We start from the raw sequence: 22,297 nt of genomic DNA, 5'->3' as shown, positions 1-22,297 counted from the left end.
CTCACATAAGAAGTAGCCATTGAACTGTGCCTTGAAGGATGAGTTAGGAGCTTTCCAGATTGAAAATGGTGGAAGAAGGGTACCCCAGGAAGGAGGAACTGTTTACCTGAGCAAAAGCATAGGGGCAGTTTGAAAATGTAAGGTGTATTTGGGAAACAGTGACTGGAATAGTTAACTCCAGCATGGTCCCTGCCATGTCTGGTGAGGGAAATAAAAAATTAAAAGACAGGGTCAAAGGTGCTCTGCAGGGGGAAACATAAGCACTGTAGGAGAGAGGACCTGACTCAGCTTGGCAGGTTAAGGAAGACTTCCTGGAGGAGGTGAGGCCTGAACTGAGTCAAAGAAGAACCTGCTGATGATCAGAATTGCCTAGGGACTTTTATTCTTTAAAACAAAAAGAAAAAAAGTATGTGGGAGGTGCCTGGTCAGACCCAAGAGCAGGGAATCGGCCTTTCTGACTAGCTCCCCAGGTGGCTGTTCTCACCAGCCCCTAGACTGGAATTGGGGTTTTTATGCCAGATGCAGAGGGGACCAGTGAAGGCATCCCAGGGAGAGTCACAGGGGCAAAGGCTGAGGGCACACAGAGGAACAGATTGCTCGGACTGGCTGGATTAAATGACCTTCGATGGGGCAGGTGAGAGATGGGACTAGAGGGACGAGCTGGGCACCAAGGGCCCAACCCTGGGCACTGCCGTGACATGTGAGGAACAAGTTGAAAAGAGAGCCCTTCTTAGCTAGGTCTTGGGGTGGCTCTGTTGGGTGGCTGTACTCTTGGCGACTGTCTTTCTCCTCTGGCCAGTGCGTGACCGCGTTCGGACCAAGATGGAGAGAGACATCCTGGCCGACGTAAACCACCCGTTTGTGGTGAAGCTGCACTATGGTGAGACCACAGACCCTTCCTGAGTTCCCACCCTACCTGCCAACCTTTGCCCTTGCCTAGGGGCTGCTGCCTTCCCTGTACGTCGCCCCACTTCCCACCTGGGAGGCTAAGGGAGCTGGGGGCCGAGGGGAGGGCCCAGGGCCCACTTGGCACCACCACTGCCTTTTCCTCTCTCCCCAGCCTTCCAGACCGAGGGCAAGCTCTATCTTATTCTGGACTTCCTGCGTGGTGGGGACCTCTTCACACGGCTCTCTAAAGAGGTAAGCTGATACCCCACTGCCAGAGGGCCCCGAGGTGGAGCTAGAGGGACAGTGAGGCCCCCCCATCCCAGGGCCCTGTGCAGAACATGTCCAGTGAGACCTGGAACCACTTAGGCCTGCCTAGAAGTCCCTGACCTGGGAATCCATCCTGGGACAGAGCCCCGACCCTGGCAAAGCCTCTGAGAGTTTCTCCCAAGATGGGTTGAGGATGATCAGGCCCTGGATCTGATGCCACCCTAATTCTGGGGAGCTAAGGGTGGCTGTCACCTCTCCACCTCTGTTCTTCTAGGGCTGCCCTGAGCAGGGCCATGAGGATAGGGAGAAGCCCAAATCCACCCAGAAAGCTAGATTTAATGTTGTGTCGTACATGTTAACCAAAAGGATTTTGAATTGACATAAAAGAATTTGAGCCAGATATGAAAATGGGACCATCAATACAATTGAAACTTTAGAAGAGAACCAAACTTTTAAAAAATTTTTTTAAATGTTATTTTAATGTTTGAATAGGTAATACATTTACATGATTGAAAAGAAAAATATTCATTGAGAAGTCTTCCTCCCACCCCAGCCCCTTCCACCCCCCATAGGCAAACATTTTTATTGGTTTCTTGTTTAAGTTTCCCATGTTCCTTTGGAAATACAAACCATTCTGATATATGTTCTGAATTGTGACCCCCACTTTCTTATGTAAAAAGTACTACTCTGTATGTACTCCTCTCTGTTCCTTGCTTTTTTCACGACAGTATATCTTGGAGATGGATCCGTATCTATCAGAACATGGAGAAACTCCTTGTTCTGGTTTGTGGCTGCATAGCACTCCATTATGCAGGGGAGAGACAATTTATTCCAGCCTTCTGCTGCTTGACCCTTGGGCTGTTTCTAGCCATTTGCTATTTCCAAACAATGCCAAATGAGTGACTTGTATATTAGTCATTTCATACCCCAAACCCTTTTATAAAGAGAAGCGTGTATGGCACTGGGGTCTCTAAGGGCCCTCCTCAAGGTGGACCCTCCAGACCAGGAAGCTGCTGACTGCCCAGTGCCCCAGTTCCTCAGGAAGAGCCAATCCCAGCGGAAGGCCCCTTCCACCTGTTGCAGGTTATGTTCACGGAGGAGGATGTGAAGTTTTACCTGGCTGAGCTGGCTTTGGGCCTGGACCACCTGCACAGCCTGGGCATCATTTACAGAGACCTCAAGCCTGAGAAGTGAGTGAAACTCCAGCCCCACCCTGGCCTCCCTAGGGAGTACAGAGACAGGCCCTGAGGCCTCTTCTAGGACAGGGCCACCCTGACGGGGGTGGGTGTGACTCTCCCCAAGAAAATCCCCTTCTCTTGGGTTGCCCCATGAGTGGGTGGGTGGAACAGAGTGGTAGTGGCAGCAGGCTCACCTTGGGGGCCTGTCTAATCACTAGTTCTGCCATTACCAAGGGCCAGGCACCTCCATGCAGGTGTGTTGCCTACCTTTTTTGCTAATCCAGTGTGACATCTGAGATGCCGCCATTAAAAGCCATTCCTTGATATGGCCCTCTCTAGAATTTCCTTAACATCTGAGTATCCTCAAATGGTAGCTTGGGAGCCAGGAGCAGGTGCTGAGGGGAAATGAGATCTGGCTTTAGAGTTAGGCAAACTCAAATCAAAATCTTGTCTCTGCCACCTATTAGCTCTGTGACTATGGGGAGTTACTCAACTTCCCTGAGCCTTAGTTTCTCCATTGTGAAAATGGGGCCATAATAGTACGTACCTCACACAGTTCCTTCAAAGATTAGCAAAGAAGGTAGATAACACAGCTGCATGGCACTGCCACCACCCGGCCCCACCCACCTATTCATCAGATGGATCTGGGTGGATTGCCTTCCCTGGGCTGGGCCTAACCCCCACAGCCCCTGTGGTGTCACCAGAACCCACCAAGGAGCCACAGCTGAGGGGCCCTGACTGCCATTTTCCATTATAGCATCCTTCTGGATGAGGAGGGCCACATCAAACTCACTGGTAAGTGGAGGGCACCTGCCCCCTTGGGTCCCCGGGGAACACAGGATGGGCTCCTGATGGGCCTGGGCAGAGTGCCCCGGGGGGATCTCTTCTTCCTGAGAGGCTGTGCCAGGCACTTGGATGTGGTCAAAAGCTCAGGCCCCAGACTTGGAATAGCCTGGGTTTGAACCCCAGCTCCACACTGGGTAACTTTGGGCAAATTACCTAACCCTGCTGGGCCCAGCTTCCTCCTGAGTGTCATGGGGGTGATGCCCTCAGGCCTCTGGGCAGGGGGGCTGGGTATGCAGGGGGTCCTGAAGATGTGTCCTCTTGCTCTCCTTGCCACAGACTTCGGCCTGAGCAAGGAGGCCATTGACCATGAGAAGAAGGCCTATTCTTTCTGTGGGACAGTGGAGTACATGGCTCCCGAGGTCGTCAACCGCCAGGGCCACACCCACAGTGCTGACTGGTGGTCCTATGGGGTGTTGATGGTGAGTGCCCAGGCAGGGGTAAAGCATCCTACCTAGGCCTTGGGCCTCAGTTTCCCTATCTGTACAATGAGGGGGTTGATGGTTTCTAAGGCTTTGCTTCTATCCTCTCACAGCCAAGCTGACCTCACCCTCCACCCAGCTGTAGCTTTCTTCCTTGGAAGGATTCCAGGCTTGACCCCACCTGGGGTGCTCCCAGCCCAGGCCTGCACCTCTCCCCAGCCTTGGATCCCTAGTACTGCTCCTGGTGGTCTGATTGACAGAGGGGAGAGGGTCACACACAGTTCTTGATCCAGGTGGACCTCCAACAGGCCAGCAAGATTCCTGGGAATGGAGCCGAATGGCCTGGGTGGGAGGAGGTGGGGGGCATGGGAGAACGGGATGAAAGCCTGACTAGATCCTTGTCCTCTGCAGTTTGAGATGCTGACGGGCTCCCTGCCCTTCCAAGGGAAGGACCGGAAGGAGACCATGACATTGATCCTAAAGTAAGCAGCACTCCCTCCCGGACACCTCAGAGTCTCCCCCAGCACCTAGCCCCAGTTTAGGGGCCAGAATAATACTCTGTACCTGCTGCAGATTCCCTCATTAATGAGACATTCCTCTGGGTTAAGCGTTATGCTTTCCAGGGCCCCCTTTTCATCCACCAGGGCCTGTGGGAGGGGAATCCCTGAAGTCTTTTGGAGGTGAATTAGTGGATGGCTTGTCTGGACTGAGCTGGAAACTAGACCTGGACAGAGCGGGGAGGGAGACAGGGCCTCTGAGGTGGGGCTCAGCCCTGATGAGACCCGGGGGCTGTTTCAGGGCGAAGCTAGGCATGCCCCAGTTTCTGAGCACAGAAGCCCAGAGCCTCCTGCGGGCCCTGTTCAAGCGGAATCCTGCCAACCGGCTTGGTAAGCAGCCCCAGCTCAGGGGAAGGGTGCGGGGTACAGCTGCAGCCTAGGCCACAGGGCCACATCTGGGGCTGAAAGGGGCCGTTGTCCTTTGTGTGGGCAGACAATGCCGCCGGCCACCCTGCTTTCTGGCTCCATGTGTGGTGTTTGGGGCAGGGGGGTGACCTGTGTGTAGGGGGAAGGCAGGAACTGAGTCATCTCTACTCCCCTGGGGACAAGGACAGAGGCCCCCACACAGCTCCTCCCCCAAGGCTGTTGGCACAAGAGAAAGAGCATGAATTCAGGAGTCAGAGGCTCAGGTCCCAGTCCTAGCCCCGTGTCCCGTTCCCACTGTCTGTCACACAATGGTCCTTCTATAAATATTTGTTGAACAAATGAATGCCATTTATGAACTGAGAGACCCAAGGCAGTTCTTCACTTCCCAGAGCCCCGGCTCCTCATCTCCATGGGAGATGATGATCTCAGCCCTGTTGATTAAATGAAGTCCCATGAATGTGCCTGGTGTGTAGTAGCTGCTCAATATGTCTTGGCTCCTTGGCTCCTGGGTTCACCTGGATCATGACTGGCTTTGTAAGGTCCAGTCCAGGTCCCTGGGGTTGAATGGAGTGAGAGCCTGTCTGGTTGAACAGGGCAATGGGATAAGAGCAACAGAGATGAGGCCTGGGTTGGGAGGGAGGTGGGGGCCCTCTGTAGATCTTGAACAAGCACAGCCTCTGTCCTCACTGTGTGGCCTTGGACAAGTTGCCTAACCTCTCTGGGCCTTCTTTCTCCCATTAGTATCCTGGAGCTTGCTCGTCTGGGGCTCTAGAGAGTGGAAAATGCTGAGTGGGCAATAGGCCTTGGGGTGATGGCTGGGTGGATTTGGGGCAGAATGAGCCCATTGTTTCCATGCTCCAAATGGACTGCTCTAGCTGCTGGTCCCAGACCACAGTCAGGCCACTTGGTGGACAGGGCGGGAGTCTGGGGGTTGGACCATCTGGAGCAGACCCCTCATCTGGGCTCTTTCAGGCTCCGGCCCTGACGGGGCAGAGGAAATCAAGCGTCATGTCTTCTACTCCACCATTGACTGGAATGTGAGTGTGGCTGTCCACCCCAGAGCCCCAGTCAGGGTTCAGCTGTGGTGGGAGGGGGCTTCTACCTGCTATGGCTTCAGCTGTGGCACAGAGGGTGACAGCATGGCCTTGGAGACAAGGGCTGGCCTCCCGAGGGCAAGCAATTATGCCCCCATCTGTGCAGCCTGTGCCCCAGGCCCATTACCTCCTCCTGCATGGGGCTTTTGGTGGGCTGTGGAGGTGCCGTGGTGACCAGAGTGCCCACCCTGCCTTGCAGAAGCTGTACCGTCGTGAGATCAAGCCACCCTTCAAGCCAGCCGTGGCACAACCTGATGACACCTTCTACTTTGACACTGAGTTCACGTCCCGCACACCCAAGGGTGTGTCCCTTGTCTGGTTTGTCTTGGGCTGGTACAGGAGGGAAGTGGGGAGTCGGGGGCACCTTGGGATGCAGGGGTGGTCAGGGACACTGGCAGGCCCAGGTGTGTGGGCAGACAGGCGGGTGGGTCTCTGACTCTTTGTCCCTGTCTCATTCTGCCTGACTCTCCCACTCCAGGGCTCTATGGGCCTCTTTGTCTGGGTGAGGGGGTGGGGGTAAGTGGGTGGTTAAGGCCACAATAGAAAAGTCAAGACCCCTGCCCCAGGCATCTTCCAGCCCACTGGGAAGACCAAACACATCAGGCTCACACTCACGTCAGGGCTAAAGCATCTGACCCAGCAAAACCGCGAGGTGGAGACGGTCTGGCAGAGCAGAGGTGACAGCGCCCACGGGTCGGGGGAAATGTGGAAATCAACTTTGGCTACACTGATGGCTGGGTCTCAGTGTACTCATCTGGAAGATGGGCTCAGCCACAGACCCACTCACTCCCTGGGGTTACTGTGAGAAGCACAGAGGGGGCTTCTGGGAGGAAGCTTGGTAAATCTTAACATTTTAGCCAGATATTGGGAGGAATTGTTAGTTTTAGAAGGCCTCCCGGAGGGGCAGGTTTTAGCAAAGTGAGTGTTTTTCTCACTGTGGCTTGCACATCTCTGATGACAGGAAGCTTAGCACTTGTCCGAGCAGTTTGTTCCATCTGCATTCATTTATCTGACAAATACGTACCAGGTCCCTACTGTGTGTCAGCCACGGGAGTCTCATGGTGAACAAGACAGACCCAGGTCCTGCCTTCATAGAGATCAGGCTGTGGTTGCGGGGAGAGACGTGAAAACAGCTACTGGGCAGCATGACAAGTGCTTTAATGGGGGCGAGGGGCTGGAGGAGCAGCCTCAGGCAAGGCTTCTCAGGGAAGAGAGCGTGGAAGCTGAGCCTCAAAGGATGGACAAGGAGTGGATTATTTAGTTAGAGGGAAAAGCATGTGCAGTGGCTCAGAGTCTCCTTTAAGAATCTGAGAAGTCCAGCGTGGCTGAGCTGTGAAGTGGAGAGAGAGGAGGCTAAGATCACAAGGACCTCAATTGCCAGGGCTTTCTCCTGAGGGCAGAGGGGAGCAGTTGAGGCTTACAGACAGGGGGTTAGATTTGTGGTTGGAGCCATCCCTCCGGCTGCTGTGCAGAAGATGAACCTGAAGGGGCAGACCTGAGGCGGCGAGGCCAGGAAGGAGGCCTCCAGGAAGGGATGAAGTGTCTTGGCCTGGGCTGGATGCCGGATGTGGGGGTCTTTTCTGTTCCTTGTGTGTCAGGGCTGGGCTGGTCTAAACACGTGAACAGATGAGGCCTGGGATGAGGGCCCTGACCAAGCTCCCACCACAGCCAGCTGCTGAGGCAGGCCTGGAAGCCCCATGGTCTCCCTTTGCTGGGCTGCCTCGGGGTCAAGGGCACCTCCTCAGACTCGCATCCCCCTCCCGCCCCTGCAGACTCCCCAGGCATCCCCCCCAGCGCTGGTGCCCATCAGCTGTTTCGTGGCTTCAGCTTCGTGGCCACTGGCCTGATGGAGGATGATGGCAAGCCTCGCAGCACACAGGCTCCACTGCACTCGGTGGTACAGGTGAGGGGCAGGAGACTGCTGCTCATTTGTCCTTCTCCATCTAGAAGCTACAAGGCAGAATGGCTGAGAACACAGGCTCTGAGTTGGACAGGCCTGGGTTCAAACCCTGATTGCCACTGTGTAGCCCATTGGGCCTCCAAACTTTCTCGAGCCTCAGTTTCCCCATTTGTAAAACAGGGATGACAACACAGATCTAAATTTCCTGGCACAGAGCCAGGGACATTGCAGAGCCTGGATATACAAGGGGGTGCCCAGGGCGGTGGTGCTGGGGGATGGCTGTCAGGCCCCTGATGGGGATGGGTGGCAGGGGGCTTATGGCTCCTCACACTGTCCCCTACTTTTACACTTTCCGGCTCCATGGGAAATGTAGAATTGAGAGGCAAGAATGTAGACACTGGAGCTCGTTGCCTGGGTGCAGAGCTTCCAAGGTAAGGGACTTTGGAGGGGACACTTACCTTCCTCGTGCCTCAGTTTCCTCATCTGTAAATGGGGGTGATGATAGAACCTTTCTCTATAGGGTTGTTATGAGGACTACATGAGTTAATATGTGGAAAGTTAAGGTGACTGTGTAATCTGGTATCCAACTGGGACATCTCTTCCGGGACAAATGTTAAACCAGACTGGATGCAAGGACAGCATGTGTAAACTGGGGCTGTCCATGGGGTATGTGGTCACCTGATGAAAAGTGCTCAGAGCAGTGCCTGCCACACCCTAAGCACCATAGAAGCCATTTACTATTGTTAATGTCTCAGAGCTTTGAGACACCTCATGAAGCAGGCTGTGACACCCCAGAAAGGAGAGGCACCTCGCCCAAGGCCACAGTCAGTGGCAGAGCTGGGACCCAGCTCAGGGCTCCTGCGTCCCTCTTGGGCCTGCCCAGCCTTTTCAGAGCCGCAAACGTCTTAATGTGTTTGTTGTGGCTGTGTTGCCTGTCCCCTCCCCCACCCCCTGACCGCAGGCTGGGATCCGGCAAGTGTGCCCATGGTATAGAGCAGAAAGCTGAGGCCCAGAGAGGGGCAGATTCTTGCCCGAGGTCACAGAGCCAACATTCTATCCCAGGCCTCCTGAATCTTCCCTGTTGCCATCGTCACTGAGCCAAGGTCTTGGGTGCTGGGGGACGACCCATGCATTCTAGTGCAGAGGGTCAGCCCCACCCCTTGGTCTCCTGCAGCAACTCCATGGGAAGAACCTGGTTTTTAGCGATGGCTACGTGGTAAAGGAGACAATTGGTGTGGGCTCCTACTCCGTGTGCAAGCGCTGTGTCCACAAGGCCACCAACATGGAGTATGCTGTCAAGGTGGGCGTTCTGACTATGTCTCGTCATAGGCTGCTGGGCTGGGGAGAGACCAGGGTAGCCTTGGCTCTTTTGTGGGGGAGGGTTGGTGCCTGAGGCTCTGTGGATGGGTGAAAGGTGTGTGGCTGAGACCCCCAGGCCTTGCAGTGTGGGCTCTGTGGCAGAGAGGGGCTCTGGAGACTGTCCCGCTGCCACATGCACCCCCTTTCTTCAGGTCATTGACAAGAGCAAGCGGGATCCCTCGGAAGAGATTGAGATTCTTCTGCGGTATGGGCAGCACCCCAACATCATCACTCTGAAAGATGTGAGTGGGGGTCCTTGAGACGGGGGTGGAGACGGGAGCATCAACTCTAGGATTTGTCTCAAGGCTGACATTCCTTTGACGGGATCCTCCTCTGCTCATGGGAGGAGGAGGACCCTTAGTGCTTCCAGGTTGACTTCACCCCAGGAGCCCTCCACTTCAGACTCGGGCATTCTCTGAGAGCTTTCCAGCCCATGAGGGGACTAGTGCCAGCATCCTCTATCCAAGGAGGACAGGGACCAGATAGGCAAAGGCCCTGCCAAGGCCACTGAAGCACAGAGCAGAACATATGCCCAAGGCTTATGTCATTCTTCCTGGCCTGGTGAGCTGGTGACCAAGAGGCCAGGCCTGGCATTGAGGGGAGGGGCCTGATGGTGAGGTCTCTGGCAGGTGTATGATGATGGCAAACACGTATACCTGGTGACAGAGCTGATGCGGGGTGGGGAGCTGCTGGACAAGATCCTACGGCAGAAATTCTTCTCAGAGCGGGAGGCCAGCTTTGTTCTGCACACCATCAGCAAGACCGTGGAGTATCTGCACTCCCAGGGGGTAAGTCTGGAGTAGGGGACATTGAGTGGGGGTGGGGGGCTGCCAAAGGTCATACCGTCAGCAGAGTACATGAACCATGGCCTAGGCAGTGGCAGTCGTCAACCAGCCAGATAGAGGGGAGACTAGGGGTGGGTGGATGGATATAAGGAGGGAAGGGGGGGAGGGAGACATGAGGCCAAATTGTGAAAAGGAACATTTAATTCACTATCTACTGTGTGCCAGGCACCATGCTAAATTCTTTCTTTACATTATCTCAATTGATTTTCACAACAACCCAATGAGGTAGGTACTGTTATTGGCCCCACTTTACAGGTAAGAAGACTGAGGCTCAGAGATGTGAGGTCACTTGCCGAAGGTCACACAGCCAGGGAAGAATGGTGCCAGAATGTCTGACTGAGGGATACAAGTGGGGAGCTGCAGACGGGGAGTGAGTTTTTGAGCTAGGAAGCAGCAGGGTCACTGTGGGGAGTTGCAGGGCTTCAGGGAAGTGAATCTGGCTGTGGGTTCGGCTGCTAGGACAGAAGAAGTGGATGCAGAGGAAATGATGCTCAAACACAGCAGGTGCTACAGAAGAGGTATACATCCAAATGGTAGGACTTGGCCTTTATCATTACACAAGGTAGAGGTGGAAAGTTCCTTATAGTATATCGAAGCCAAAAGCAGAGTTAGCATGAGTTTCTCTGGAGGAGATGATGCTGCAGGGTACTTCCAGTCAGATGGTGTGAGGGTTAAGAATGTAGGCTCTGGAATCCGACTGTCTGTGTCCAAGTCCTCTGCGTGAGGTTGGGAAAGCCTCTCATCTCTCTGAGCCATTTCCTCATCTGCAAACTCGCAATAACAAGAGCTGCCCCCTCACAGGGTGGATGTGGGGTGAAGTGAGGTGCTGTGCTGGCCCGTGGGAAATGCCACGTAAACATTAAGGGGAAATAGGATCAGATCATTACTGTGCCTTCTTTTAAATTAACTTTTTATTATGGAAATTTTCAAACATTTACACAACTACAAGAATAGTGTTGTGAACCCCTAGATACCTATCACCCAGATTCAAGAATAGTCAAGGTTTTTTCCTTCCTTCCTTCCTTCCTTCCTTTCTTTTTTGTTGTTGCTAAAGTATTTTTCCCAACTTTTTCTTGAGGAAAAAAGCTCAAACCCATAGAAGACTTAAAAGAATAGTACGATGAAAGTCATTTCCCTTCTAGATTCACCACGTGTTAATAGTCTGCCAGATTTGCTTTCTCTCTTTCTTTTTCTGTCTCTCTTTGTCTCTCTCTCTCTAGAAATATCTATTTTTTACAGGTGCATTTGAAAGGACGTTGCAGACATTATGACAGTTAAGCCATAAATGCCTATAATTAAAGTATTTTAAAGCATATCTCAGACCTTACATCATCTTAGTTGTATATCTGTAACTCTAAAAAAGGCAAACATTTTCTTTCATAACTAGGAAAATTAACAGTTACTTGTTTTCGTGTAGTACGCAGTCAATAGACACATTTCCCCTGTTGTCCTTTCAGAAATATCGTTTTGCAGTTGGTTTATTGGAATCACAATCTCTGCAAGGTCCCTGCCTTTCACTCCCTTGTTATATCCCTTAAGTGTCTTTTCTAAAACTGAGATAAAATTTGCATACAGTAGATCTTAAGTGTACAATTCAATGAGTTTTGTTAAATGTGTACATCCATGTAACCTCCATAGTAAAACCTCCCTTTTTTATGCCACTGACTTGTGGAAGAGATCAGTTCTGTGGAATGTCCTGCATTCTGAATGTATCTGTCTGCTTCCTCATGGCATCAGTTTGTTACAGGCAATCTTTTTTTTTTTTTTTTTTAAGATTTTATTTTTCCTTTTTCTTCCCAAAGCCCTCTGGGATGTAGTTGTGTATTTTTAATTGTGGGTCCTTCTAGTTGTGGCATGTGGGATGCCACCTCAGCGTGGCTTGATGAGCGGTGCCATGTCTGCGCTCAGGATTCGAACTGGCGAAACCCTGGGCCGCCGAAGCAGAGCGCGCGAACTTAACCACTCGGCCATGGGGCTGGCCCCAGTTACAGGCAATCTTTATTGCGTGTATTTCTTGTATACTGCCAGGTGTTCTAAAGTCTTATTATGTTTAGCTTCAACTTCTTTTTAGGAGTGAGGAGTTAAAAACACCTCATAGGAGGTGCAGGGTACCTCATATGGCGTCATGTCTGCAAGCACAGTGTCATGTTGCCCTTGTTAGTCATTAGTCATATCAGGTGGTAACAGTCTAGGGCTGGGGGAACGGTGGCAGGTGGTGGTGTGTGGGCCTGGTGGTGTCTTGTAAAGATCCTCACCAACTTTTCATGTAATGCTTTCATCCTCTCAGGAGCTTTGCCTGAATTAATTATTTCATTAGGGTTTGCAAAAATGGCAATGTCTGATTCTGTCTAATTTATTAGGAGGAATTCTTTTGTAAAAAAGAACTTTACCTCATAACCAGAGCTTCAACTTGGTTACCACATGTACCGTAAAGGGTATGTTTGAAGTGGTTTTGGTTTCTGAAATGGCCAGAGCAAACAGACTAATATTTAAATATGGCAGGTCAGACAGTAAATGTGTTTCCTTTTCCCTTTTTGTTCTCAAGTGAATACTAGTTAAAGTTACCCCCAAGAAGGTTTAGAAGACAGAGACGAAGCAGTGCGTTTCCAGTGGGTTACCTAAAGCTCAGAACGAGGAAGAACTTTCTGGAGTGGGAGCTGCCTCCCAAAGTAGTGAGCCTCCTCCACAGGGTATGTGTAGACTCCAAGAACAGACGGCCACTTGGTGGAGGTGTTAGGGGAAAAAATTGTCTTTCCCAAAGCTGGGAGTCTGTGGGTCTCCAAAGTTTCTGGCCCTTTCCAAATACCCAGGGCAGATGATGAGGAAACGGGAAGCTCTTCTTGGTAAGGTATTTGGAGGGAGATTCTCTGGGCTGATTACGCACTGGCAGTGTCTTTGGTCTAGAAGCTGGAGATGTCATAAGAGCTGAGGGATGGGAAGGGGGTGACCAGGAGCAGGGTCCACTGAGACCTCCTATTTGTTTTTGTTTTTTTTTTGAGGAAGATTAGCCCTGAGCTAACATCTGTCACCAGTCCTCCTCTTTTTGCTGAGGAAGCCTGGCCCTGAGCTAACATCCATGCCCATCTTCCTCTACTTTATATGTGGGACACCTACCACAGCATGGCTTGTCAAGCGGTGCCATGTCCATACCCGGGATCCAAACCGGTGAACTGGGGGCCGCCAAAGCAGAATGTGCGAACTTAACTGCTCTGCCACCAGGCCAGCCCCTCCTATTTGTTTTAATGTTATCTTTATTGAAGTATCGCATAAACAGAAATCATAATGTACAGGTCAGTAAATTTTCAAAAAGTGAAGATACCCATGTAACTGGCACCCACATCAAGAAATGAAGAATTTCCAGTTCTCCTAAAATCCCTTTGTGCTCCTCCCTGGCACTGTCCCCTCCCCAAGGATAACCATTCTAGGCTTATTTCTAATACCTTAGATTAGTTTTACCCATCTTTGAATTTTATAGAAACATACTCTTTCCTTTCTTTCTTCCTTCCTTCCTTCCTCCCTTCCTTCCTTCCTTCTTTTCTTTTCTTTTCTTTCTTTCTTTTTTTTGGTGAAGAAGATTGCCCCTGTGCTAACATCTATTGCTAGTCTTCCTCTTTTTGCTTGAGGAAGATTGTTGCTGAGCTAACATCTGTGCCAATCTTCCTCTATTTTATGTGGGATGCTGCCACAGCGTGGCTTGACGAGCAGTGCTAGGTCCGTAACCGGGATCCGAACCTGCACAACCTGGGCTGCCAAAGTGGAGCGCATGAGCTTAACCACTATGCCACGGGGCCGCCCCCTCAACATACCCTTTTATATCTGGCTTCTGCCACTCAACATCCTCTCTGAGATTCATTTAGATGTTGTGTGGCTGTAGTTCATTCATTCCCATTGCTGTGTAGTTTCTACTGGATGAACAGACCATGATTTAAGTGTCCATTCTACTGTTAATGGACGTGGGGTTGTTACTAGTTTTTGACTGTGACAAATAACGCTGCTGTGACATTCTAGTACTTGGCTTTTGGTGAGCAGATGTACGTTTTAATGTTGAGTGTATCCTTAGCAGTGGAATTGCTGGGTCGTAGTGTACGCATCTGTTCATCTTTAGTGGGTGTTGCCAAACAGTTTTCCAAAGTTTTACCAATTTACGCTCCCACCAGAAGCGTGTGAGAGTTCTGGTACTTGCCAACACTTGGTATTTTCCATCTTTTTAATCATAGCTATTCTGGGAGATGTGGAATGGTATCTCGTAGTGGTTTTAATTTGCATTTCCCTGATGCCTAATGAAGTGGAGCACCTTTTCATGTGTTTATTGCCATTTGGATAGCCTCTTTTATGAAATACCTGTCGAGTCTTTTGTCCGTTTTTAAAAATTGAGTTGTCTGCCTTTTTCATCTTATTTTGCAAGAGTTCTTTGTTTAATATGTGGAGCCCTTTTAAGTTTCTGGCTTCCCTTGTGTTTCTGTAAGACACCCAGCATGCCGGGGACAGCTGTTTAAGAACTCAATAGAGAATCACACTTTGGCTTCTCTGTTAACCAGATGTATTTCATAGAAGAACTTCATCTTGTTTATTTTTGGCTGGTCACAGGCACCCAAATGCACGTCCTCTGATGATGCTGGTGATAACAAAGATGCTGCTGCTGCTAATGGCAGCTATCATCACGTAGCACTTTCCACAGGCCAAACAGCGTTCTCATCTCTTTACATAGCAGCTCATTTAATTGTTCCAACAAACCTATGAAGAAAGTATTATCATTCTGCCCATTTCATAAGTGAGGGAACTGAGGGTCTGGGAGCTTAAGTAAAAGTTTCATAGTTAATCTGTCTCCAGTCTGTGCTCCTAACTTGTGTGTGATCAGATGCTGCTTGCGACAGCATCTGTCCTCTAATTTTCCTGTCCTTCTTGTCCTCTCATTTTAAAGTGCTTCTTAACAAGCACTCACTGTCTTAACATCCAGCATGAGGGTGGGTTTCAGCCCCAGGGAGTGCTGGAGTTACTATGACAGCAGCTGCCGTTTCCCAACACCTATGCTAAATATTCTTGGTACAAAACTCATGTGCTCCTTCCTGCAACCCTGGAGGCTGAGCACTATTACCAGCCCCATTTTACAGGTGAGAAAACCAAAGGCTAGAGGTTAAGTGATGTACCCAAGATCACACAGCTACTGCTTGCAAAGCCAGGATTTACGCTCTGGCCCACCTGACTCCTGACTGAAATCACAACAGTACCAGAGGCCACAGCCTGTTGACTCAGTGGCTGCATTTGGCCTGTACACATATTTTGTTTGGCCTGCAAGATGTGGAGTGTTTTTGTTTTGGGTTTGGTTTGGTTTGGTAATTTGACTGCTTTCAAAACCTGGGCCTGAGCGGCTGTGTGGTGACTGTCAGCTGGAGGAAGTAGCAGCTGCCCCTGTAGACTGGTTGGCGTGGCTCCCACTCAGCCTGGCTTTGCTCATTGCTTGCCCAGCCTGCTGAGCCTTTCAGTGCAGTGAGATGTGAGAATATGTGTCCCAGCCACATGTACACCTGGGGAGCAGGTATCAGGATCAGCTTTGGGGCTGTCTGCCATGGTGAGCCGCAGTTACATGTAGGAGTGTCATTTCTCTATGTTGTGATAGGGCAGGCTAAAGATGGAAAACTCCCATATCCCTGTTTCCCAAAAGTGTCATCTGTGCCACCCTAAACTGGAAAGACCGTGGAATTAAGGTCAGATCTGGGTTTCAAGTCTCACCTCTTCTTTTTACACAAGCAAGTCAACTCTCTTCTGATAGCCTCAGTTTCCTTCTCTGTATAATGGAGCCAACAATCCCTGCCCTGCCCTCTTACCAAGGTGTAACGGGCAGCCGCATTGAGACCATGGCCTAGGAAGTGCTTTGTAAACCAGGAGGATCATTTGTACTAGGTAGTTGGTGTCCTCAGCCAGGCTAGCATCCCTGACCTCTGGGAATCTTGGCCGGGTCCCCAGCAGGGAAGAGAGAAGAGTATACATTCCTGAGGGTCTAGGCTTGTCCTCGGGGCCATATGACTGTATTAGGAAGGAGAGAGCCCATGGAGCTGGGCAGACACTCCCCAGGAAGAGGCTTTCCCAGGACTTGGATATAATTCGCAGCACGTTGCTGGGACCGTCCTGCCACTGTTGCCCTTTCCTCCTTGTCTGCCTGGCACTCTTCCCTCTGTGGAGGTGGGCTGTCCTGGGCCATGTCTACCCTCCAATCTGCCTGCCTTGTGGGCACCTGCTGGAGGGCTCAGGGCTCAGTTGGGACTATGAAAGGACCATCTCACAAAGCCAACTAATCTGTGAGACTCAACTCATCTAACCTGCAAGGTTTCCGCGTGTTTCAGAGATGTGATTCATTCATTTGTTGCACAAAGTTCTCTGTGCTAGGCCCTGTGCTGGGTGCTGGAGGTGAGCAGGCATTCCACAGACAGAGTTATTTATGGCCAAAGGAGCCCCCATTGGCCTGAGCTCAGGGCGCTTGAGGATATGTGGTGGACCATGAGGCTGGGATGGATAGCTGAGCCTCCCACACCAGGCTGGGGACTTTGGGCTTTATCTTGCAGGTAGTAGGGAGCCATTGAAGGTTTTTGGCAATGCCCGGGAAAGTACCATTAGCTCATAGAAGGAGGAGCAGGAAGGTGAGAACAAGTTTAGTCTGCAATGTGTTGGGTTTGAAGGGCTGTGGAACATTCAGTGGTCGCCATCTGGTAAGCAGCTATGTGAGCGTGGACTTAGGAAAGTTCTGGGCTAAGGTCAGAGATCTGAGAGTAGTTGATAATTGGGTGATAGAGGAGTAGCTATGAATAGAACCATACAGAGGGAGAGGGGGAAGATGAAAAGTGAAGTGGTTCATCCCCCTTAGGTTACAGATGTGAACAAATGGAGGCCAGAGGAAAGTCATTTGCTTAAGGCCTCAGTGGTGAGTGTCATTCATCCATTTATTCAACAGATATTTATGGAATACCTCCTGTGTGCTAAGAACCCTGCTAAATGCTGGGATACAGCAGAGAGCAAGATATTCATGGAGCTTACATTCAGTGGCTAGATTCAGAAAACAGTCAAGTAAATATTATGTCAAATGGTGGAAAATGCTATGGATAAAAATAAAGCAGGGTAAGGACACTAGGGAGTACTGGTCAGTGATTGCTATTTTGTATGGAATTGTCCAGGGAAGGCCTCACTAATTAGGTGACATTTGAACTGAGACCTGAAAGAAACAATAGCACGAGCCAGGCAGGTGCCTGAGGGAAGAGTGTTCCAGAAAGAAGGAACAGCAGGTGCAAGACCCTGAGGCAGGAGTGTGCTTGGCATGTTGAAGGAAGAGCAAAGAGTTGGTGTGGTTGAAGCCAACTGAACAAGAAGGAGAGTGCAAGAAGGAGAAGACCAGAGTGTGAGAGATGTGGGTGAGTGGCAGGGGAGAGAGCAGGTGGGCCACGGAGGCCACTGTAAGGACTTTTCCTCTTAATAGGGGAAGCCTGGAAGGTTTTGAGCCAGCATGGTGTGATCTGACTTACATTTAACAGGATTGCTCTGACTGCCCTGTGTAGCATAGACTGTAGGAGGCTAGGGTAGAAGAGGGAGACTGGTTAGGAAGGGGTTACTGTGATCCAGGGGAGGGATGCTAGTGGCTGGGATCAGAGTGCTGCCAATAGAGGGGCTGAGAAGTGGTTGAGCTCTGGATATATTTTAATGGTAGAGCCAGCGCAGTTTGCTTATGGATTGATTGAGGAATATGAGAAAAAAAGAAGAATTGAGAATGATCCAAGCAATGGAAAGGATGGAGTTGCCATTAGGTAAGATTATGCGATGAGCAGACTTGAGGGGAGAAATGAGGAGTTCAGTGTGGATGGATGAAGTTAGAGCTGCCTCATAGACATTGACGTAGAGATTTCAAGTCGGCAGTACCAGCAGCACTAAGGGCCCCATTTCAACCCCTTTCCCTCCTTTCAGGTTCTCGGTCCTTTTGTCCCTCTCTCTAGACGTGTCTTCCTAACTCTCCCATCCCTGGCAGTTGACCTGGGCCACTAGCAGCCTGCCCACCATGAGAGCTGACCCTAGCCCTCTGCCCCCAGGTTGTGCATAGGGACCTCAAGCCCAGCAACATCCTGTATGTGGATGAATCTGGGAACCCCGAGTGCCTGCGCATCTGCGACTTCGGCTTTGCCAAGCAGCTGCGGGCTGAGAACGGGCTCCTCATGACACCTTGCTACACTGCCAACTTCGTCGCACCTGAGGTGAGTGGCCCAGGCTCCTCAGCTGCGAGAGAGAGGGGTGCTGGCACAGGAGGCCTTGTGCCCCTTCTAGAGTTCGCACGCTGTCCAGGACTCCAGTCTGTGTGGTCTTGGGAGCCACCAAGGAGGATCCAGCCCATGGCTGGGACCTTTGTCCTACCCTTTGGGGAATAGCAGGCAAACATATGGGGCCACTTGCCACTGCCCCTCAGACTGACCTCCCTCCCCTGCCTTCCTTCTTGCCAGGTGCTGAAGCGCCAGGGCTACGATGAAGGCTGTGACATCTGGAGCCTGGGCATTCTGCTGTACACCATGCTGGCAGGGTGAGTGCCCCACTGCCCTACACCCCTCCAAGCCCCCCACCCCTTCCTCCAGCCTAGTGTATAGGCTAAGGTGGTGCTTGTCTGATGGGAGAGACTCAGCCTTGCCTCAGAAAGGTCTGAAGATAGGGACATGGCACTGCCTTTGGGAACTCTACCTTGAGGAGAAAGATCCTGCCCTTGGGAGCACCCTGTCTGAAGGGGGAGACACAGCCCCCCACCTCACCCCTAGCTCCAGGATGGAGGCCAGAGGCGATACCCAGACTGGGTGGACTTTTCTCCAGATACACTCCATTTGCCAACGGACCCAGTGACACACCAGAGGAAATCCTGACCCGGATCGGCAGTGGGAAGTTCACCCTCAGCGGGGGAAATTGGAACACAGTTTCAGAGACAGCCAAAGTGAGTCTGTAAGGCTTGGATGTGGCTCATTTAGGGGTGGGGAGGCAAGGTCCCATTCCAGGGCTTTTCATTAATTCATGAACAGGTGACCAACAGCCTTGTTTCTCCAAGTGGAATGTTGCTGTATTTCTCCAAGTGAAAGATTTGCAGGCACACTGGCCACCCCCACCCTGGCCTTGTTTGGACAACTTGATGATCATTCACTGGCCCTTCCTGTGTTCTGGGCTCTGTGGGGGACAGAGGGCTGCATAATCACAGCCCTTGCCTTGTGGGAACTTAGTATGAGGGGAGATACAGGCTTGCGCACAAGGAACAGAGATGCCAGGCAGCAGAGAGAGGTGGGTCCTCCTGGCCAGGGGTACAGGCAGTGGAGGCATGGAGCAGAGCTACTGACCACACCAAGCAGAGAGGCCTCAGAGAAGGGAACATTTGTTCCAGTTATGAGAACCTCTATGCCAGACACTGGGTCGAGCCCTTAATGAACACTACCACCTCATATCAGCCTTATGAGGCAGGTATTGCTGTATTCCTGTTTCTCAGAGAGGAAACTGAGGCTCAGAGACTTGAAGTAACCAGGATACTCAGTTGAGCAGAAGAGTCGAGTTTTGAAACTCAGTCTGCCTGACCCCAACCTTAGGTTTTTCCCACCTTCCTACATAGCTTCTGGAAAGTTAAAGAGAAAGGAAAGGGAGCTCCCGGAAGAAGTCCCAAAGAAGGGCATGTGCTCGAGGAGGCCCTGTAGTCATGTAGAGAATGGATCATAGGGGCTACTGCAAGGGAGATGGCAGGAGGTGGTTGCCTTTCCCATTCCCCATCAGCAGGACACAGCTGTCTGCTTCCCTGCTGGCCCCTCCCACCAACCCCCTTACTTGCTGTGCTCCCAGGACCTGGTGTCCAAGATGCTGCATGTGGACCCCCACCAGCGCCTCACAGCTAAGCAGGTCCTGCAGCACCCATGGATCACCCAGAAAGACAAGCTTCCCCAGAGCCAGCTGTCCCACCAAGACCTGCAGCTTGTGAAGGTACGCCACCCCAGGCTGCTGGGCATCCAGGGGCCCAGGCCGAGGTTCCATGGGCAAGGACTTGGGGTGGCAGAGCCAGGAGATACCTTGTCTGTCTGTCCTTAGGGAGTCCCAGTATAACATGTGGGGTGTCAACAGTGTACTGATGAGCCCCAAGTCCTCTGGGCGACATAGCCCCTGACCTCTGAAGCCTCTAGTTTGATGGAGGAGGCAGGACTAATGACCTTGAAGGACCACCAAGGCTAGATTAACAGGGTGCTAGGTGGGCTATGGAACACTGGGAGCGGCTGGCCTTAGAGTACATGTACCCACTCCCACCTGTACCTCCTACCACTGTGAACTGACCTCTCACCTTCTCTCCCAGGGAGCCATGGCAGCTACGTACTCTGCACTCAACAGCTCCAAGCCCACCCCTCAGCTGAAGCCCATTGAGTCATCTATCCTGGCCCAACGGCGGGTGAGGAAGCTGCCGTCCACCACCCTGTGAGGGGCCAGGACATCCAGGCCGCAGGGCGGTGCTAGCTCAGTGCAGGCAGCATACTTCCCAGAGGGAGCAGGTCTGAGTCACAAGGCCAGAGGGAGCGGAGCCCCGAGGGGCCCAGGAAGCAGCCAGCCCAGATCACCCCTGTGAGGGTGTGAGAAGTGCCTTTTCCTTCCCCAGGACGGACTCTTCTCGGCTCTGGCTCTGCTGGTTGAAATCGATTCACTGTACAAACTCTTATCTTTTTTTAAGGACAAAATGGCATCAACCACCATGGACTTTTATAAGATCCACATGCCTTTCTGGGAGCAGAAATAGCCAGTACAGCCCCAGGAGGGGCACTGAGTCACACTAGGGCTCTCTATGGGTGAGACTCCTTAGAGCAGCTTTGGGTCCTACCCTGGGGACCCCCAGGATTGGCCATCTGTAGCCATCTGCACCCACCTCCAAGGCAGTCCAGCATCACCTTCCAGAGCCCTTGGCTGTTTAGCAGAACTTGTGCTATACCCAGTCAGCGTCTTTTCCGTTCTGTTCTGCTGGGAGGCCTGGAACCACTTCCTGCTAGAGGAAGGATCAAGGCCCCATGGCTCCCAGCTCCAGGCACCAGCATCCACGTCGGCCCTGCCAGCGGGTCCCCTGAAGTCAGGTTGGGCAGCTCCCAGAGGAGGATCCAGAAAGCACTTTTTGGCTGACTTCTGTTGGAGTCTGCCACAGGACAGAGTTGACAGGAGGCCTGTGGGGCGGGCCAACAGGGGCAGGGGTTTTTCTTCATTTCTTCCTCAGCTGGTAACTCAGGGTTCATCTGTCCATGGCCTTTCTAATAAACTTACAGTTGAGCTGAAGCACGCTCGCCTCCACTTTCCATCCCTGAATTTGCCCTCTCTCTGCTATGGGGTGTTGAAGATTTTGGCAGTGACAAGTAATGGACCAGGGCCAATTAGCCCAGCTGCTTGGAGCTCAGGTCGTTTGGGGAGGATGTGGGAGTCCTGCTGGCCCTGCCCACACATTCCTGTCAGGGGACTCCATTATGGTGTTGAGAATAGTAATGGTATTATTAGCCACTGGTGACCAAGTGCTGTGCAGTAGGCCTGGGCCTTACATGTGTATTTCATTTAATCTTAATGACTCTGGGAGGTAAATGCTATTATATTATTATCCCTGTTTTATAGATGGGGAAACTGAGGCTCAGAGAGGGAATGACATTTCCTCACACAATAAATTTTTTCTGAGTACTGTTCTGGCCCTGCTCCAGACACTGGTGAACCAAGTAGAAAACAAGGTCATTGTTTTCATGGGTCTTACCTCCTAGTGGGGAAATGGACAATTAACAAACCAAGGTCATCTACTGATAAGACAACATATGCAGAGTTAAACTGGGATGAGAGATGGGGTGATCAGGGAAGGCCTCTCTAGGGAGGTGACCCAGAAGCTGAGATCTGAATGATGAGAAGGGCCCAGCAAAGACCATGAGGCAGAGGACAGAGTCAGGACAAAGACCAAGACCAGAAGGCAAAGGGCAGAGTTGGCACAAAGGTCTCAAGGTGGAAATAGTCTGGGCATGCTCAAGGACCAGAGAGAAGACAATGTGGCTCTGATGTCAGGGCCAGGGGTTTGCACAAGATGGGCTTGGAAAGAAGGGCAAGGGCCAGTCATGCTGGGCTTTGTAGGCCAGGGTAAGGAGTTAGGGTTTAATTCTAAGTGAGATGCAAGCTCCTGAAAGAATTTAATTAAGCAGGAAAATGGCGTGATTTGATCTACATTTTTAAAAGATCGCTCTAACTAATGTGTAGAGAATTGATTGAGGGGTGGGGTGGGGTGGCAAGCAGGAAGCAGAGTGACCAGGTCAGTGGCTACAGCAGTAGCTCAGACAAAAGATGAGGTGGCCTGGACTAGGGTGGTGGGAGTGGAGATGGGGAGGGAGTGAACAGGGTCAGGACATGCTTTGGAGGTAAAGTAGACAGCACTTGCTGGCAGTTTGGATGTAGAGGCTAAGAGAAAAAGGAGATCCACAGATATCTTCTAGATTTTTGACTTGAGCAGTTGAATACTGATGGAAATAGTTGGGGAGGAACAGGTTTGGGAACTCTGGGAGATGCCTTTTAAATATCCAAATAGAGATGTCAAC

General features: G+C 51.4%; 1 protein-coding gene across 4 annotated transcripts in view; it reads left to right on the top strand.

Moving 5' to 3' along the window:
* Window positions 1-21,014, top strand: part of RPS6KA1 (ribosomal protein S6 kinase A1) — a 37,016-nt gene extending 16,002 nt beyond the window's left edge. For 3 of the 4 annotated variants that reach the window (XM_044770105.2, XM_014854973.3, XM_014854974.3), the window contains 18 exons: window positions 800-880; window positions 1,061-1,140; window positions 2,239-2,345; window positions 3,091-3,128; window positions 3,456-3,598; window positions 4,010-4,080; window positions 4,397-4,485; window positions 5,494-5,558; window positions 5,815-5,917; window positions 7,388-7,518; window positions 8,690-8,815; window positions 9,027-9,116; window positions 9,504-9,662; window positions 17,789-17,950; window positions 18,194-18,270; window positions 18,552-18,669; window positions 19,554-19,691; window positions 20,056-21,014. In XM_044770105.2, coding sequence (XP_044626040.2) covers window positions 800-880; window positions 1,061-1,140; window positions 2,239-2,345; window positions 3,091-3,128; window positions 3,456-3,598; window positions 4,010-4,080; window positions 4,397-4,485; window positions 5,494-5,558; window positions 5,815-5,917; window positions 7,388-7,518; window positions 8,690-8,815; window positions 9,027-9,116; window positions 9,504-9,662; window positions 17,789-17,950; window positions 18,194-18,270; window positions 18,552-18,669; window positions 19,554-19,691; window positions 20,056-20,178 — 1,901 coding nt within the window. In that variant the 3' untranslated portion in view covers window positions 20,179-21,014. Of the gene's footprint in view, window positions 1-799; window positions 881-1,060; window positions 1,141-2,238; window positions 2,346-3,090; window positions 3,129-3,455; window positions 3,599-4,009; window positions 4,081-4,396; window positions 4,486-5,493; window positions 5,559-5,814; window positions 5,918-7,387; window positions 7,519-8,689; window positions 8,816-9,026; window positions 9,117-9,503; window positions 9,663-17,788; window positions 17,951-18,193; window positions 18,271-18,499; window positions 18,670-19,553; window positions 19,692-20,055 lie in introns of all 4 variants that reach the window. The other variant, XR_006527702.2, reaches the window with a different exon arrangement.
* Window positions 21,015-22,297: the final 1,283 nt, after the last annotated feature.

The sequence above is a fragment of the Equus asinus genome, chromosome 5 (assembly GCF_041296235.1).
Source record: "Equus asinus isolate D_3611 breed Donkey chromosome 5, EquAss-T2T_v2, whole genome shotgun sequence".
Taxonomy (NCBI): Eukaryota; Metazoa; Chordata; class Mammalia; order Perissodactyla; family Equidae; genus Equus; species Equus asinus.
The sequence above is the reverse complement of the archived record's forward strand: the minus strand, read 5'-3'. Positions and strand labels throughout refer to the sequence as shown.